The sequence below is a fragment of the Bombyx mori genome, chromosome 22 (genome assembly GCF_030269925.1).
Source record: "Bombyx mori chromosome 22, ASM3026992v2".
NCBI classification, from domain to species: Eukaryota; Metazoa; Arthropoda; class Insecta; order Lepidoptera; family Bombycidae; genus Bombyx; species Bombyx mori.
Genome location: NC_085128.1, coordinates 6,126,111 through 6,144,175, shown reverse-complemented (window position 1 = coordinate 6,144,175; position 18,065 = coordinate 6,126,111). Strand labels below are relative to the sequence as shown.

At 42.9% G+C, this 18,065-nt stretch overlaps 1 protein-coding gene across 1 annotated transcript; it reads left to right on the top strand.

Annotated features, from left to right (window-relative positions):
• Window positions 1-1,987: 1,987 nt before the first annotated feature.
• LOC134201030 (serine/arginine repetitive matrix protein 1-like) lies at window positions 1,988-9,554 on the top strand. Its single transcript, XM_062675090.1, has 4 exons — window positions 1,988-2,740; window positions 2,972-3,156; window positions 3,298-3,944; window positions 9,433-9,554. Exons 1-4 carry the CDS (start codon window positions 1,988-1,990, stop codon window positions 9,552-9,554), a joined length of 1,707 nt encoding a protein of 568 aa, XP_062531074.1.
• Window positions 9,555-18,065: the final 8,511 nt, after the last annotated feature.

The following is an 18,065-nucleotide window of genomic DNA, read 5'->3' as shown; positions in this document are numbered from 1 at the left end:
TTTATCTATTTTATAAAAATAATAATTTATATTTTCATGTTTTTCTGATTTAAATAACTGAGCTTGTATAATTATACTTAATTATATTAAACTTGTATAATTAATTCTGAATAGAAAGTAACGTTCCTAAGTAACACTGATGTAGTTTTGTCAAGACTAATCATACGGCTAAATCATTTTTTTCATCAAGAATTTACATGTTTATCGGACTTTATCGAACTACTGAGATATTAATATATGACGTGCATCACATCACAGTATTCATAGCTATTCGTTCAATGCACCAGATGTCTCATGCAAAATCTCTAAATCACCCTCGAATTCTCAAATCCTATCACTGATACCTTCCGGCTTCTAAATAAAAGATAGTAACCTGACATGACATCCAGGTTGAAAGAATGTTATTCTTCATTTTCGTGTATATTTTTTTTTACACATCGCGCACGTTTGTCCGGCCCCGAATTTAGGATTCTCTGTGTTATCGGTACCAGAGACTGACATACACACTTATATACATACCTATATCTACTGGTGGTAGGACCTCTTGCGAATCCGCGCAGATAGGTTTTTTTTTTTTTTTTTTTTTTTTTTTTTTTTTTGCCCGGGACACCAGGCTAAGTGGCCCCTTGCTGTGTTGTGCTGTGCAGTCAGTGTGTGCCCAAAGTGCGTGTGTTGAATCTAGCGGTGCTGTTTCGGGGTGGAGACATTCCGAGCAGTGAAACGCGGGACCCGGGACCAGGTAAGTGGATCGACACTTCTTTCTTTAAACACCAGTTTAATACGGGTAGGTGTCGACCAGCCTGTGAAAGCTGCGTCGCCGTTTTATTTGGATATAAAACCGGCGAACGTTAGCGCCATCGAGTCTGGCCTCCCTGTGTCACTCCCAGTCCTCTCCTACCCCTCGGGGTTAGGCGGGGCGGTCACTAAACCCGGTAAATTGGTCTAGTTATTAAGGTTTGATGGCGCTGGAACCCCTGTAATACCAGTTTAGCTTAGTTAAAATTTAGAATAGTTTAGATTAGTTTCATTCATTATTTTTACAACTTAGATTAAATTAAATTAAATTAATTTTTGTAATATAGTACTGTGTAAATAATTGGCGCTGCTGTAGCTTTAAAAAAAATTTTTTTCATATCTACCCACTTTTAGCATAATATTTTTTTAGCATTTAATTTTACGTAGATAGTAAATTCTGGTATACCGGCCGACCTTCTTAAGTGGTCTCTTATTAGATACAGTAATTATTTAGTTTTCCTTTTGTTATTTTTTGTAGTTTTAGTAGGGTTCTGGTAGGGTGTTCCCGCCATCCTTTTGTTTACAGGTTCTTCAAGTTTCAAGTTTTATGAAATTTTGTTTAGGTTATAGTTTATTTTAATTATTATTCTATTTTAATTACTTGGTTGACTGGGTTGCTGCAGGGTGTGGTGTGGCTGACCGGAAGGTGGGGATTTCACGGTCCCGAATATTTTTCGGAACCGTCAAATCTGGGACCACCGGTCTGTCGACATACGCTGGGGTAGTCCGTGTTGGCCGGAAAGAGGAATAGATATAATTACATATATATTTACACACATTATACTTCTTATTCATTTATTGATTTATAGTAGCGTAATTAAAATGTTGTTTTATAGAATTGGTATTAGTAGTATTATCAGTAGTATTATATTTAGTTTTTGAATTCATTTATTATTATTGTATATTATTATAGCGGTGGATACTCACTGACCCCACTATTGTTCCATATCTTTTAATGTACATTTGATTATCATTACCCATAAATAGTTATTAGTCCATTTAAATTACAGTCTTTTAATCTTATTATTTAATATTAAATTTAGTTACTCTAATTCAATTTTTGTTTACTGTTACCAATTTACCTTGAATATTATTTATATGGTCGGTCGGTAACTAGCAAAAACATTCAGCTTGACCGAATTGATTTCCCTGGGGATCCAATGACCAATTAAGCCTGCTAGACCTTAATATCATGTCTGGGGGAAATTCACCCCCGCTCATCAGCACTCCCGGCCCGTCTCACAAGGGACGACAGGTGATGCCTCAATCAAGCAGATACCAACCAACGCCAGCAGCTCGCATAGGCTCGATGGGACTCGGGACGGACAGTCTGCCCGGGCCTTCGGTCGCGGCCCAGAGGACTCTGAGGATCGAACCGGAGGAAGATAACCTTCCTTCGTTGACCGATCCCTCTGGGCCCTCTCGGCCGCGGAAGAAGGCCAGGTCCGAGTCTGACCGAGGCTCATCGAGCGATAAGGACAAGCGTCCCAGACTAGGCCCTTCCTCCAGATCGGAGGGGGAGGATAGTTCGACCACGTCCTCGGCTCATTCCTCGACAGAATCAGTCACTCCCTCCTCGTCCAGATCTTCGTCCCCCTCTGGGAGTCCAATCCCAGCTAAACCAACTCCGAAACCTAGGGCTCCCGCCAGGACAGGGATAGCCCTAAGGCAACAACGATCCCCTCCTCGTTCTCCCTCCCCAACGCTTTCCCCTATCCCGGTAGACTCAACCCGAGGTGCCCCCGCCCTAAGCGGCACGGCGGGTAACCTGGATTCGACCAGGTATATGGACCTCGAGTCTACCAGACCACACGTCCCAAAGCCCAATCCCACTCCTTCTACCTCCTATGCTGCCATGGCAGCTAGGCCAGGTGTTCCCACCACCCAGAGGACTTCCCAATCCTCACAAATTCCTCCCCCGAGGCCGAAGGGTCGTGCCCAGGAGGTACTGCGCCGACACCCGCCAATTATGGTGGAGGCCCTTCCAAATTGGTCCCGCCACATGGCGGCCATTAGGGAGCGCCTAGGCCGCGCCCCCTCGGCGCGACCCTTCGGCGCCGGTTTTAGATTTCTGCCGACGTCGGTGGAGGAGTATAGGGCGGTCCAGGCCTACCTGTCGGAGGCCTCTACCAGGGACAGTGCCATTAAATGGTACTGTTACGCCCTGGCGGAGGAGATGCCTTCGAAGGTGGCGGTCCGGGGCCTCCCTGCCGACACCGACGAGGCAGAAATCGTCAATGCCCTGAAGGAGCTGGGATTCCCGGCTCGATATGCCAGGTGCATTAGGTCCCAGAGAGGGCGTCCGGGCTGCGTGTTTCACGTAGCCCTGGATCACCTCTCGAAGGACGGTCTCGCCCGCTTGTACGCAGTCAACGAACTGCTGTACCTGCCGGGGGTGACGGTGGAAGGATGGCGTCCAACCCGAGGACCTGCGCAGTGTCATCGCTGCCAGGGCTTCGGACACGCCTCCTACAACTGTCATCGTGCGGTCCGTTGCGTAAGGTGTGCCGGGGAGCACATCGTAGCGGACTGCCCGAGGCCGAGGGACGGCCCATTCTCCTGTGCTAATTGCGGGAAAGACCATTCCGCCGTCGACAGACGGTGTGCGGTCTACCGCAAACGGGCCAGGATGATGGGAGTAACCGTCCCTCCTCCTGCGCCACAGGCGCCTCGAGCGGGGAGTGCAGCTCTTCCGGCATCTAAACCAGTACCAAAATGGAAGGGGAAGGGGAAAGGGAAATCTTCCCAGCCCCCCCCCCCTTCCCACTCCGCTCCGTCTGCTGTGGTGGTGGAGGCGTCGCCATCGGCGTCTACACTGATGGCACAGGCCAACCCGCCACGGCAGACAACCAAATCCAAGCCTACTCCTGCTCCCCGTGGTCGAACTACTGCTGCTCCATTGCCACAACAAACACCTTGCCCGACTAGCGGTCTTACGACAACAAAAAACAGGGAAAAGAATAGACGCAAAAAATTGAAAAAAAAGGCAAGGAAAAAGGAAGAGAAAGCAAGAAGGGGCATACCAGAGCCTATAGTGCCGGATCCCCCATCGAGAACCCATGTCGAAACCATGGAGGTCTCTGAGGCCTCCCCACCAGCCCAATTACCGACAACAAGCCCGCAATTGCCTTCGGCCCATCCGGCCGAAGGTAACTTAGATAACTTAGATAACTTAAATAGTCAGCCCCCCCTTCCCCCCCGCCCTCAGCGCGAGCGCCGCAGCGGTCGACAGGCCTCTCAGCCTGCCGGCTTTGCTGCATGGCTGCTGGCACTCTGGGAGAACTTGGCCGAGGTGATCTCCGGAGTCATCCGCGAGATCGCCTCCGGCGCTAGCCCTATCGGGGCTATCCTGTCGGGGTTCTACCAGTTGATAGCGAGGCTCAATGGCTAGCCAGGAGCTTCGCATCATCTATTGGAACCCCGATGGGATAAGATCCCGAAAAAACGATCTCTTGGTTCTCGCCCAGGAGTACAACCCTGAGGTTCTGCTGCTGGGGGAGACCTTGTTAAAACCTCAGGATGTGTTCAGGATTCCCAACTATTTCATGTACCGACGTGACGAGCTTACCCCTGCCGGGCGGCCGTTCAGGGGCACTGCGGCCCTTGTCAGGCGGGACGTGGTGCATGATCAGTTGGATTTGCTGTCCTTCACATCGACAAGGTCAGTCGGTGTGAGGGTACACACCTCGGGGGGAGATATGCGGATTTATGCCGCGTATAGACCCCCGGGGCCTGAATTCCACCCTGAGGATATAAGACGGGCCCTGAATTACGACAGCCGCCCAGCTCTGCTGGTCGGGGACCTCAACGCGAAGCACGTCGCGTGGGGCTCCCGACTTAATACAGCAGTGGGCAGGCGGCTGTTAGAAGATGCCGATAGGGGCGACTACTCTGTGGTCGGCCCTGATGAACCCACGCACGTCCCGACCGCCGCGCTATACCAGCCCGATGTGCTGGACGTGTGTGTTCATAAGGGGCTACGGTGCCCCGTAACGATCGAGGCACTGTACGACCTGGGTACCCCCCATCTCCCTATCCTGGTGACACTGGGAATGGGGCTCACCCGGGTTGCGACTTCGCCCCTACGACCGAAGGTCGACTGGGAGCTCTTTAAGAGACGACTAGTCGACCTTCCCGTAATTCAGGACCCCAACACCCCTGAGGGGGTCGACGACGCGGCAGTCCGCCTTGTCGACTCCATCAGGGGAGCGATTGACCAGGCGACGACTCTTGTGCCCAGCGGCGGGCCCAGAGGTAGACTCCCGGCCCATCTGAAGGCGATCATTCGCCGGAAGAGGGGCCTGAGGAGGCTCTGGGCGACAACTCGTTGTCCCAGGATCAAGCGCGAGCTTAATGAGTTGGAAGCGGAGTTGGCGGCGAAGATTAGCTCCTTTCGGGGCTATGCGTGGGAGGAACGGATTGAGGAGGCCCGTGAGGACCCCTCTTCCGTGTCCCTCCACCGACTTTGCCGCCAGCTCTCAAATCGGCCTGCCCCGACTTGTCCACTCGTGGACGAGAGGGGCAACCGATGCTTCTCGGCTCAGGCCCGCGCCGATGTCCTGGCCGCAATGCTGGAGCGGCAGTTCGTTCCGAATGACTCTGCACCCTCAGAGGCCGCATTCCACCAATCGGTGGAAGAGAGCGTAGCGAACCTACTCTCCTCCCCGGTGCCACCGTTGGGAGATGATGTTTTCATCACTCCCAGTGAATTGCGCCTCTCCATCAAGCGGATGAAGAGGCGCAAGGCGCCGGGCGAGGACGGTATTCCCTCCCTCGCATTCTTCCACTTCCCTGAAACGGTCGTGTCATACATGACACGGCTGTTCAATTCCATTCTGTCCACAGGACACTTCCCGGGAATTTGGAAATTGGGCAAGGTTATCGCCTTGCCCAAACCCGGCAAGGATAGGAGAAATCCCTCCAGTTACCGTCCGATCACCTTGCTGTCGCATGTGGGCAAGTTGTTCGAGAGGCTGCTGCTGAGAAGGGTGTCGCCGCACATCCTTCCCAGACCCGAGCAGTTCGGGTTTCGCAGCGGTCACTCGACAACGCTGCAATTGGTCCGCGTCATGCATCACTTGGCGGATCGGTCCAACGCGCGCCAGTACACGGCCGCAGTCTTTCTCGATATCGAGAAAGCCTTCGACCGTGTCTGGCATGCGGGACTGATCCACAAGCTGGTGCAGAACACGGACCTCCAGCACGCCTACGTGCGACTGCTGGGGTCGTACCTGGAGGGAAGATCCTTCTTTGTCGCGGTCGAGGGCGCCAAGTCGTCGGTGCGCCCAGTCACGGCCGGAGTTCCGCAGGGAAGCGTCCTGGCCCCACTCCTCTACGCTCTCTACACCAACGACATTCCCACGCTCGAGGGTAACCTCCAAGCGTGGGAAGTAGACGTGAAGTTGGCGCTGTTTGCCGACGACAGCGCCTACTTCTCGTCATCCAACGTCCCCTCTGCGGCCATTTTGAGGATGCAGAGGCTTTTGGACCTACTGCCCCAGTGGCTGGACCGATGGAGGGTCGCGGTCAACGTGGGGAAGACTGCGGCTATCCTCTTCGGTCCGGTCCGCACAACAGTCGTCCCGGGACAGCTCAGTCTCCGTGGCGCTAATGTCGAGTTTAGATCCAGCGTCCGGTACTTGGGGGTCGATATCGACCGGAGTTTGAGGATGACCGCCCACGCCAATAAGGCGTTGGCGGCCGCTCGCTGTGCGAGATTCCTCCTCCAGCCGGTGTTGGCCTCCAGGTTGCCGGTCAGGACTAAGCTCGGCATTTATAAGACGTATGTCCGTTCCCGTATCACGTACGCAGCTGAGGCCTGGTATCACCTCATCCCGCAGGGTATGCGGGCGAGGTTACAGGTCCAGCAAAATCTGGCTCTTCGCACGATAGTCGGAGCAGGGCGTTACGTCAGAAATGACGTAATCGCCCGGGATCTAGATGTGGAGTCGCTCGAGGAGTTCATCCGGAGGCTAGCTCGTAATCTTTACGAGCGGGCTGACGGTGGACCCCACGAGCACCTCCACAATATAGCTCCCTTGCACGCCAGACCACCTGATGGTCGGGCGCTACCAAGGGAGCTACTGGAACCCCCGGCTATGGTAAGATAGTCGGCTTAATCGGAGTGATATGGGAGTGCTCATAATGAGTGCCCCCATGGGACTGAGCTGTCCACACTCGTCATGTCCCCCCACATCGTTGGGGTGCCCCCTTATGGGGACCCATTTCCCACCCCGTTGGGTGGACCACTCCCCCGTCTGGGGAGTGTTTAACATCGGTCCCTCCCCGCGATGGTCTTCCCCTTTTGGGGAGCCCAGAACGGGTGAGCGCCAAACTAGTGCCGCGGCTCCTCCTCTGGTTTGTAGAGGTGGGGCCGCGGCATGGGGCCGGTGGCGGGCCCCACGGTTGCTGACTGTTGTCCCTGTTGTATATAGTAGTTTAGTTAGTTTAGTTTAGTTAGTAGTTAGTTGTAGTTAGATAATAAGGGAAAAAAAAAAAAAAAAAAAAAAAAAAAAAAAAAAAAAAAAAAAAAAAAAAAAAAAAAAAAAAAAAAATTATAGCCTTAGGAAGCAGAGGACAGCAGCCGGCGCCGGGGTGCGCCGTCCGCGGGCACCACTCCTCCTGCATCATCAAGCCCGTCGTATTAAATATATGTATGTATTTTTGTCGATGTGAGTGTGCCGAGGCACGCTGCGAACAGCCCCCCCCCAATCCAGTCTTGCATTTATTTCACCCCTGCCCTATGTGGCAGGGAGCGTCTGCCCGGGTAGTGGGGTTTACCCCGAGGCCCGCTCCGTGCCCCCGTCAGGGAGTACGACGACCCCGAAGAGAGAGGTTTTTTTTTTTTTTGTTGCTTAGATGGGTGGACGAGCTCACAGCCCACCTGGTGTTAAGTGGTTACTGGAGCCCATAGACATCCACAACGTAAATGCGCCACCCACCTTGAGATATAAGTTCTAAGGTCTCAAGTATAGTTACAACGGCTGCCCCACCCTTCAAACCACCATCCTGCCTATTTCTGCCGTGAATCAGTAATAAAGCAGTAATGCGTTTCGGTTTGAAGGGTGGGACAGCCGTTGTAACTATTCTGAGACCTTAGAACTTATATCTCAAGGTAGGTGGCGGTATTTACGTTTTAGATGTCTATGGGCTCCGGTAACCGCTTAATACCAGGTGGGCCGTGAGCTCGTCCACCAACCTAAGCATAAAAAAATATCTAAATTTAAACACCCAGACAAAGGGCAAACAAACATGTTCATCACACGAATGTATGCCCGATGCGGGAATGGAAGCAACGATTAGCACAACAGTCGGGGTAGCTAACTACTGGACCACGGAGTTAATCAGTGTAATAAAAATCAAACCCGCAAAAATTCTAATTCGCGCAATAACTAGTTCTAGGGCATCTTGTGAGCCGGCACGGATAAGTAAGTACCTATTACTGCAGTGAAGTAATATTGCGTTTCGTCTTGAAGGGTAGGGCAGTCACGGTACTGTAAAAGACTGATGCTTAAAATTCATCTCTTAAGGTGGGTTCCTTAGATGTATTCAGCAATTAAGGGCGACTGGATCATTCATGAGACAGTAGGATCGGAAGCCGGTCGTTTGGCTTATCATCTAATATGCAATGCAACTATAGTCGTAAAGACTATTATTAAAATGTCTCGTCTAGTGATGAGTGACCCTATCGTACCACAGGATCCGGATTCCATTTCCGTTCAAAATCAGTATCTTTGTTAAAGAAATTTGGCATTTTTGTGTTTAATTTTACCTCATACTAGTTGACCCGGCAGACTTCGTAGTGCCTCAATCGATAAATAAAAGACCTAAACGTTTGTATAAAATACACTTAAAACAAACAAAAGGAATCCGTCCGACGGGGGACACATCAAAGGAAAAATAAAATTGTTTTATTTAATTTAATTCCGAGCATTTTCATATTTATCGACCTTTTAAACTTTCTCTGGACTTCCACAAATAATTCAAGACTAAAATTAGCCAAATCGGTCCAGCCGTTCTCGAGTTTTAGCGAGACTTACGAACAGCAATTCATTTTTATATATATAGATTAGTACATTTTCAACGCACGGATCACAGAATACATTCTAGTTTGAGCACAGATTAACCATTTAGTTATGTACTCGTGCGAGATTCTCTAGCCATATAAGCAAGTCGTTTGCCGTGAGCTCTGCTGTATCACAAATTATCAATATAGGCCTTTTACGTCTCCAAATATACGCTTTACTCACCCATCTGCCGTTCGCTGAAAATAAAAATAATCAGAGCCGTATTCGGTATTCGATTTATAATTAGCATAACATATCACTTTTTTTTTTAATTGCCTAGGCTGGACGAGCTCACAGCCCACCTGGTGTTAAGAGGTTACTGGAGCCTACAGACATCTATAGCGTAAATGCGCCACCCAGCTTGAGATATAAGTTCTAAGGTCTCAAGTATAGCTACAACGGCTGCCCCACCCCTCAAATCGAAATGCATTACTATTTCACGGCAGAAATATGAATTCACATATTAATATGAATAATAAATATTAACTTAAACCACAGTATAATAGTATATTATACTAGCTTGAGACTTTATACATAAATATAGTATCATTATTATGTGATTTATAAACAGCGCCTTACGCTGGAGATGGCGGTTTGGATAAGTTTGTAATTGAAGGCTCGTCTGCCGTGTCGAACAGTGCTCAGGGCCAACAACTACACGATCCTCGACCTGATCTAAATTACTTTATTTAAAATGCTGCTAGTTCTAATTATCAATGTTTATTGATGGACTTGACTTCGATTAATGTAATAGATAATGTTCTCGTTTAGTTTTAAACGACAACTTTTTTACGGTACATTTTACTGTAGGGAAGTCAGGCTACAAAATGGTATGGGCTTTGCTTGATTAGCACTCGGGAACACCAGCAAAAGAGTAGAAGAATAAGTTGTAATAATCGGGAAACAATGTGGAGGGTAAGATAAAAGACAACGTATGTGCCTTAAAGCTTATTGACGACGAACTCAACGGTTACAAGAGCTAGAGAAACATTCATTAGAATTCTCAATAGAACATAATTATGAATCAAAACACAAAGAATCAGTAAATTTCACAATTGTCTCCTTGATAAATGATACATAGCAAAATGGCCAACACTAACCTAACATTGCGAATCTGTGTCAAAATTTTTGCGCAAAAATTTAACTCGATAATGTCAAAACTGATTTGACCCAACAAACTATCTGTTCTAATATTTAAATTTCGTTCGTTTTTAATTACACTAATAACTTGCAGTTAGATTACAACACCAAACGAGCTGTGGTATTTCAAGACGTTCTCACTGACTTGTCTGTTTTTAACTGGCTGATCCTAAGTCAAAGTGATGGAATTGCAAAAGACACTTATGTCATTTTAACATAGCGTTATTCAGTATTACGGTGCTTTGGATCAAATTTGACCGAATAATAAAATTATAGCGAAAATGAAAACCAAATAAATTATTTGAATGAATAAATTTTAGATTTTTTTTTTATTTATTTAAACTTTGGTTTATATGAATGTCGATTAATAAATAATGTATCTGTATTATTTTTATAAATCTAATTAAAAAGGACTTTATGTTGTTTTGCACGACTTTTTTTTTCGCGTATGACCGTGCATCAGTTAAAAATGTAAATGGAAACGATAATAACTATTTATATTGTGTACAGAAAGCAATAATTGTATTAGATAATTAGAGACAATTTACCAACAAAACAATTTACCAAACTTTAAAGTGTTTGGAATTATGCACCTTATACTCCGGACGTTTTCCTATTCCAATTTAAAGTTGTTTTTTTTTTTTCAATTTACGGCTAATAAAAATGTTTTATCTTTCATTCGGATTACTAAAATCTTGATTGGTCCATCGGATTCTCTCACTAACGAAAAAAAAAAACAAAATAGAACTGCAATCCAAAAATCTTACCAAGAATTTTGTTAATAGCACTTTGTCACTTTATTTCAAAACGTTTTTGTATTTCTACTTTTATTTATGAAGACAGAATTAAACCAATGTTTTTACCTAACTCGAAAATTTTATTATAATATTTTAAATGTGGCAATTCGTTTCTATATTGTTAAAATTTATATTGGTATCGATCAAAAGCGAAATCTTACATTTCACAACCTACAATAATTGATTTACCGTCGTGTGAGGATTTTTATTGATGTACAACACATACACTTGCCATTAATCAATAGGTAGTTGGTAGGGATATACAAAATTAGTTCAAAACATTTATTACTATAATTCTATAATTATACCATCAACAATTACAAGCATTGCGATTTCGAACGTCAATATTATAACGACGTTTTATATTTGTTTTATGGAATAGCTACGCGCGTTACGTTATGCTATGGCATAAAATTATGAGTCGAATTTAGGCTTACTTGCCCTAAGCACGTCATTACAGATCCGCCCGATCCATTAACGGTGCTTTTAAGTACCACAAGCACCGATCACCGTTCTCGTCGAACCCGTCGCTTGCGACGAAGGGCTCGATGAGTAAATTAACCTATAGCCATAGCCCATTGAGTTTCTCGCCGGATCTCTTCAGTGGGTCGCGTTTTCGATCCGGTGGTAGATTCTGCGAAGCACTGCTCTTGCTAGGGCCACTGTTAACAACACCCACGGTTTGAGCCCCGTGAGCTCACCTACTAGCTCGGTGAATCTAGAATAACCCCTCGAGGCTACTAGAATAAGTAGGGAAAAAAAGACTTACTAGGGCCAACGCTAAGCCCATCCCTGTCTTTTTCCGAGTACAGCTTCGTTAAAGGGATCGCAGGCTCGGATCGTGAAATACGAAGGACATGTTCAAAGAAAGGATAAACAAATGCACAGCCCATCTGGTGTTAAAGTGTTACTCCCTTCTCGCGACAAAAAATGAAAATCTCAATTTTATTGCAAGGATTGTCCAATCCATTAAATCACAGCGCAATCGCGGTAGAAATATGCAGGATGGATGTACCCATCCGTGCGGGCATTTAATGCGTCACAACACTAGTAAGTACCAATTGGCGATCGAAGTATACAGAATGAGTTTGAACTCCACCAAACCGAAGATGAAACGAAAGGAGAGAATATGTGTTAGAAACAAGCAACAAACCACCGCTCATCGGGTAACATAAATGCTCCCATTACCGTTGGCGCAAAAGTTATAAGCTATGGTAATATTTGTAAAATTTATTATATTAAAGTCCATCGTATTATTTCTAGAGGTATCTATTAATCTGGTCAAATTACATAATGTGATCTCAGCAGAGCATCTCAAATCAGGTTGGTCACGATACTCAGAAGTGGTAGGACTTACTGTTTGAATTAGAAGTCGTTGGACGACTTATTAAATACCATTGGATTTTCAACATTCAACCAATTTTTCATAGCCTTAATTTCTGTTGCTGTTTAACCTTGAACAATTCTTTAACAAAATACAATTCAGGCTGCAGAGTTCCTATGCAATCCTAGTCGTACAGGGATATAGATTATTCTGATACAATGAGATTTAGCATTTATTTATTTATTGCTTTGATGGGTGGAGGAGCTCGCGGTCCACCTGATGTGAAGTAGTTACTGGAGTCCACATGCATCTACAAAAGGTCTCAGCCTTAACAGTACAACGACTTTCAACACGAAACGAATTACTGTTCATGATAGAAATAGGCAGTGTGATGGTATCTACTCCTGTAGAGTCACTAGACGTCCCACTACCTATTTTTAATTACCCTAGATCGGTGCACAACTTTAAGATCCATAGTAAGAAGCTATAACCGCATTCATTCAACCAACTTGAAATCATTTATCTCAACTTATATGTCATAACATACATGCTAGTGGAATATCGAAACGTGCTAACTGTTCCACCTGTTCCAAAAAGAGCTTTAGTTCTTAGAAAAACCAAGAACCACCGAAACAAAATCAGCGGACGGACTTAGTGCGAGTTTTTAACGTTCTCGATAGCGTAAAAGTTAGCCCAAATTTGTATGCACTTGGAACGTTTGCCTACCTTTGCCGCTAGGGGCGCTGTTCCAACTGCATACAAATGTGAGTTAGCTTTTACGCTATCGAGAAAGTCAAAAAACTCACACTAAGCACATTGTGAAACATCACAACATGGATGCCGGCTTGAGACATGAGTTTGAAATCTCAATTTTCCTACTTAGCGATTTTTCTTTTCTTCAAACCACAAGGTGACAATTTTCGTTGCTGTGTGAAAAATACAGAAAGTTTCAAGAATAAATAGCTCAATTAAACGATATTATTACGCCAAGGCCTTTATTAGAAGAGTAGCGGGCCATGGAAAGATAACCAGAGCTATATGCGTTTAAAGCCTCAGTCTGAATTGTGATTGAATTCGACTAATTTCGTAACTATAATAACGTAGCATTGCACATAAAACGTACCTATTGCTTTTAAGTGTTACATTTACATGTTCTAATACTAGTTATCATAACGAATCGAAATATTGGCATTTACCAGTTACAAATATCAGATGGATTTGATAACGTTATGGCTTGCTAATGTTGAATTTCAAATATTTAAACTAATTAGAACGGGCCAAAAGTAAATTATATACACGTTCTTTGAGTACGAATTAGATGTTATATGCATTCACATCTAAAAATTATTAGGCTGTCATACATAGAACAATAAGCAACTAAATCATCTATTGACGTCCGCTAACAATTTACATTTTTTTTTTCTGCAAATATCAATACTTATGTATATAACAAACAAAAAATTAAGGCTTTCAACATTTTCTGATGCTATTAAACACAATTTTACGATCCCATCTCGCTTTAACCTTCGAGAAAATCTCAATAGCCTATTTCTGTATATCTTGTAGGATGATTTTAGTTTAACATAACGACTGACCTACTTATTAGTGAGCAATAATTAAACAATTGACATCTGAACGCTGACGGCGCCATTTACCGTTAGAAGCTATGTCCAGGTCTCAATTGCTTGAATAAGAAATTGTTCATAATATGTATTTCATAATCTTTAGTTCGATCAAAATCAGTCGTAATCTGTGAATCAATATATAAATACTTTATAGTGCTTAGTTTACGGCTAAATGATTGAACATTGGTTCCGTTCCAATGTTTTATTTGGCGTAGTTTATTAACACGTGAATTCATTGTCCACCTTTTAAGTGGTTAACGAAGCTCATAGGGGTAGAAAAATCGTTGAAACGCAATATATTATTTAAATCACAGGTATACTATATTATTATTAACGTTTTTTTTAAAGAGATTTTATGACCTGGTAACTGAGACCTTTAAGTCATGTCTTATTTTAATTTATATTATTCATATTTTTTATGAAAAATGATATTATGGAGTGAAATGAAATGAAGATAATTAATTTGAGACACTAATCAACTGGGATGAAATTAAATGAAATGAATTGAGATGATATGGGATGAAATATAATCTCAATAAAATGGTGGTCATTTACTAAGATTTTTTCAGTGGACTTTTTGGAAGATCCCGAGAAGTTACGTCCAGCGGCTTTGTTTCATTTTCCCACATTTGTGCACTTTCACAGATATTCAACAGTTAATAAACCACCATTATTACACATTTATACCCGAAGAAACACTAAATAGACAAAATAAAACAAATCACAGAACTTCACACCTCGCGTTCCCGCCAAAAAGTCTTATTAACGTTTAGCCTTTAAAACCATAAAGATTAATAATTTACGATACGTAAAAAATAGTAGGACAGTCACACTAAGCAGTTGGTTTCAAATCACGCCCCAGAAAAAAGTCTGAATATATTATGATGGTTTTACAAGGCTATTTATTCCTTCATCGTGGAAATCGCTCATGAGTTCTTGTTAAGAAACTATTTTGAAAAATTTTAACCTTTGCCAAAATGTGACACAATTGCGTGCCTCGATATCATAACACCAGGCACCTGATCTTAATAAAATATATTGAATAATACGAATACTTGAAATTAAAATTCCCGCATCACTATTGTTTGTGTTAGGAAAATGTCTTCGCCAACAAACAACACATGAGACACATGTAAATAGGTTTATGAAAATAAAATCTAAGTAATAAAAATGACTATTAAAATACAAAAGATTGTATTCAATAAAATCTAGCGTTACCACGTACAAAATACCATTAAAAATACTTAAGCTGTGTGCAGAATCCCATTATGTGCCAAAGTAACGTTTTATATATTATAAAATATTCAGATCATAAAAATATCAGCTATTCCAACATTGATGTCCACGACCCGGATTTGAAATAATACACAATATCTATGAACAATATTGCATATTATTTTAAATGGCAAATCCAGTAATTCGTAGATCCTTATTTGTATCCTCGTAATGTACACACAGCAAAGCTAATAAGTGCATTCGTTTTATTTATTTTTCATTCATTCAATTTTATAGCTTATTGTTAAATTGATACCTTATTTTTGCTGTAACAAAAAATACAACCTGAGTTGACTTTTAACAATATAATATCTGTTTTTCATTATTCTGTTATCAACTTATTAAATTAATGGAGAAACAAGAGTTATATTGAAACGAAGTATGAGTTATTTTTAAATAAAAAGTACCTTCATTCCTCCACTTTGAATAGAATTATAATGTTCAATAAAATCTAATCAGCTTAAATTAACCTTTGTTTGATCTTCATGTTCTGTCTTTGTAGGTTGTTAATCAAATCGAGTTGCAACCCTGTGTTGCTACTGCTAGAACTTCACGAAAGGTTTCAGGTCGATTAGAGTAAAATTATATCTGAAATTCTCTTAGAATCCTCTGGAATCATATTTAGAACCTACGTAGGTGGAGAAACGCAGCCTTCCGTAACCCGGTTGCACTTATGCAAGTCGTATGTACAGCTACTGTGTAGTTTATACGTAGTTTTCTTGTTTTTTTTTATTGTTTAGATGGGTGAAGAGCTCGCCTGTTGTCTTAGGTAATTGCCAGAGTCCATAGACATCAACAAAGCAAATGTCCTCACTAACCTTGAAACAGGAACTCTAAAGGCTTCGTCAAACAGAACGCGTACTTAGCGCTGCGTTTTAACGTCGCGGTCCTTTACATGTCACACAAATTGACTAGATGAGCCCAACACTCCTTGACGCAACGAATTCGCCAAATCATAGTGCCTTTCGATAGCAGTGTGAACATTTAAAAGTATTAAGATATCGAGTGATTCAGATGTGGCATTGTATAAGCATGGGTATTTCCTAACTATTTATATCATTTTTTCGGGCATTATCCAGTAAAGTACGCGTCACTTAAAAAGAACGCTGGCGGTCAAGCTGCGCACTAGGCTATTTATCGATGTATTTGGTGGTATGAGGTCCGGCGCGGGGCGGGCGGGTCACCTACCGCATGCTTGCCGGTGTGCTATTCGTTCGTCAGTGTCAGTCATAGATTATACACTTAATATATGTGTCAGTCGACCTTTGCTTTCCGCGCTGGGTTCACGTTACGTTCGTTCTCAAAATACGATCGCGCACATAAGTTTTAATTACAAAATGGTTTTACATAGAAAAGTGAGAAAAATGATTTATGACGTATATTGTTTTATGAAGAAAGAGGCTGATAATAATGCAGTTGATATTTTGAAATAAAGCATGAAACGGGCCGCAGTGGCAACAAAATGTTTCGAGTCTAATTTAAATTAGATTAGACTAACTAAATGACTAATAAAACTGACTAATTTAAATTAGACTCGGAACCGTTCCGTACCCCAATAGGAAAAAAAACGGAACCCTTTGATCATTTTGTTGTCTGTCCGTCCGTCCGTCTGTCTGTCTGTCTGTTCGTATTCAGATTAAACATTATACGCAGAAATTAAACATGTTTTTAATTCTATTTCATAAAATTCTATCTAATATATTATTTTTAATGTACCTACCATGTACGATCTGACCACCGTATAATTTTATTATAGTTAAGGAATGCCGACCACCAACAGTACCAGAACGTTATGCTTACTCGCGACGCGATCCAGTTTTTGCCGCGTGACAACAAATAATATAATATGAATTTAATTACAGTCAAGAGAATGCATCACTAACTATCGTACAATTCACATCAAGAGAAATTATCATCTTTATAACTTTAACTTTGTATCTTTAACTTTAACTTTCACAAACTACTTTAACTTCAAACTTATGATATATTTCTACGCTCTCCTGTAACATGTAATTGCATACAGCTATAGAAGTACAGAATTACTAAACTGTACATACCAATAACCAATATACGAAGCCACGAGCGAAAGATTACTTCAAAAATAAAACAAAAGTACTTAGTATTTTCGTGCGCGAGTGTAACCATGCGCAAACACACCCCCTCCACTTTCTTCCAGCGTTCTTTTTACGTGACGCGCGCTATATTTTAATACATATCCACTCGGACGCTAAAATAAAATTTGTAAAAAATTACAACGCCTGACGTCGAAGCGTCCTAACGCCGCGACAGAGCGTTGCGTACTTATAGCGCTGGGGCTATGTTTGACAGTTTACCATAGTAGTACAACACATCTCGGCATCATAGCGCGCCGTCAGTTTAGCGCTCTGACGCGCGCTAATTACGCGTTCTGTTTGACGAAGCCTTCAGTTCTATAGTAGAACGGTCATCTCACCCTTCAAAGAGTAACGCAACGCAACCAGTGGTACCTACTCGTGCAGGCTCACAAGACTTCCTTTCTACCAGTAAATCGGTTCTCTTGATAGTATAATAGTTTTGTAATGTTTTAACATATCACCAACACACTAACGTAAACTACATTAGCATTTTCTAACTTAACCAAGAATCTACCTACTGAAATATAGGATAATCTGTGAAAATTATTCAAGACCCCACTAAGCAATTAGACTACGCATACGTCCAAAGAAGATCGCATTTATGGCGATGTCACAGATAGCTAATCTCAACTATCACTATGCCCACATCTATTTCAAGCGGCATATTACAAATAACACCACCAAATATAGTTTCAACATACTTAAAAGCTTATGCTTCTTGTGTATAGCGCTAGCTTCGATGTTGATATTGTGTTTCAAGACCGTTATATTTACTAGACAGATAACAAAATATTATGGTGGCTTAAAAATGAAAAATGGTTTGTTTCCCTTTTAAAATTTCAAATTCACACCGGCAAACTTTATTGTACTTATCGTCTTTTATGTCCAATTTACTCCAAATAAGATAATATCAAGTAAGCTTGGAAAAT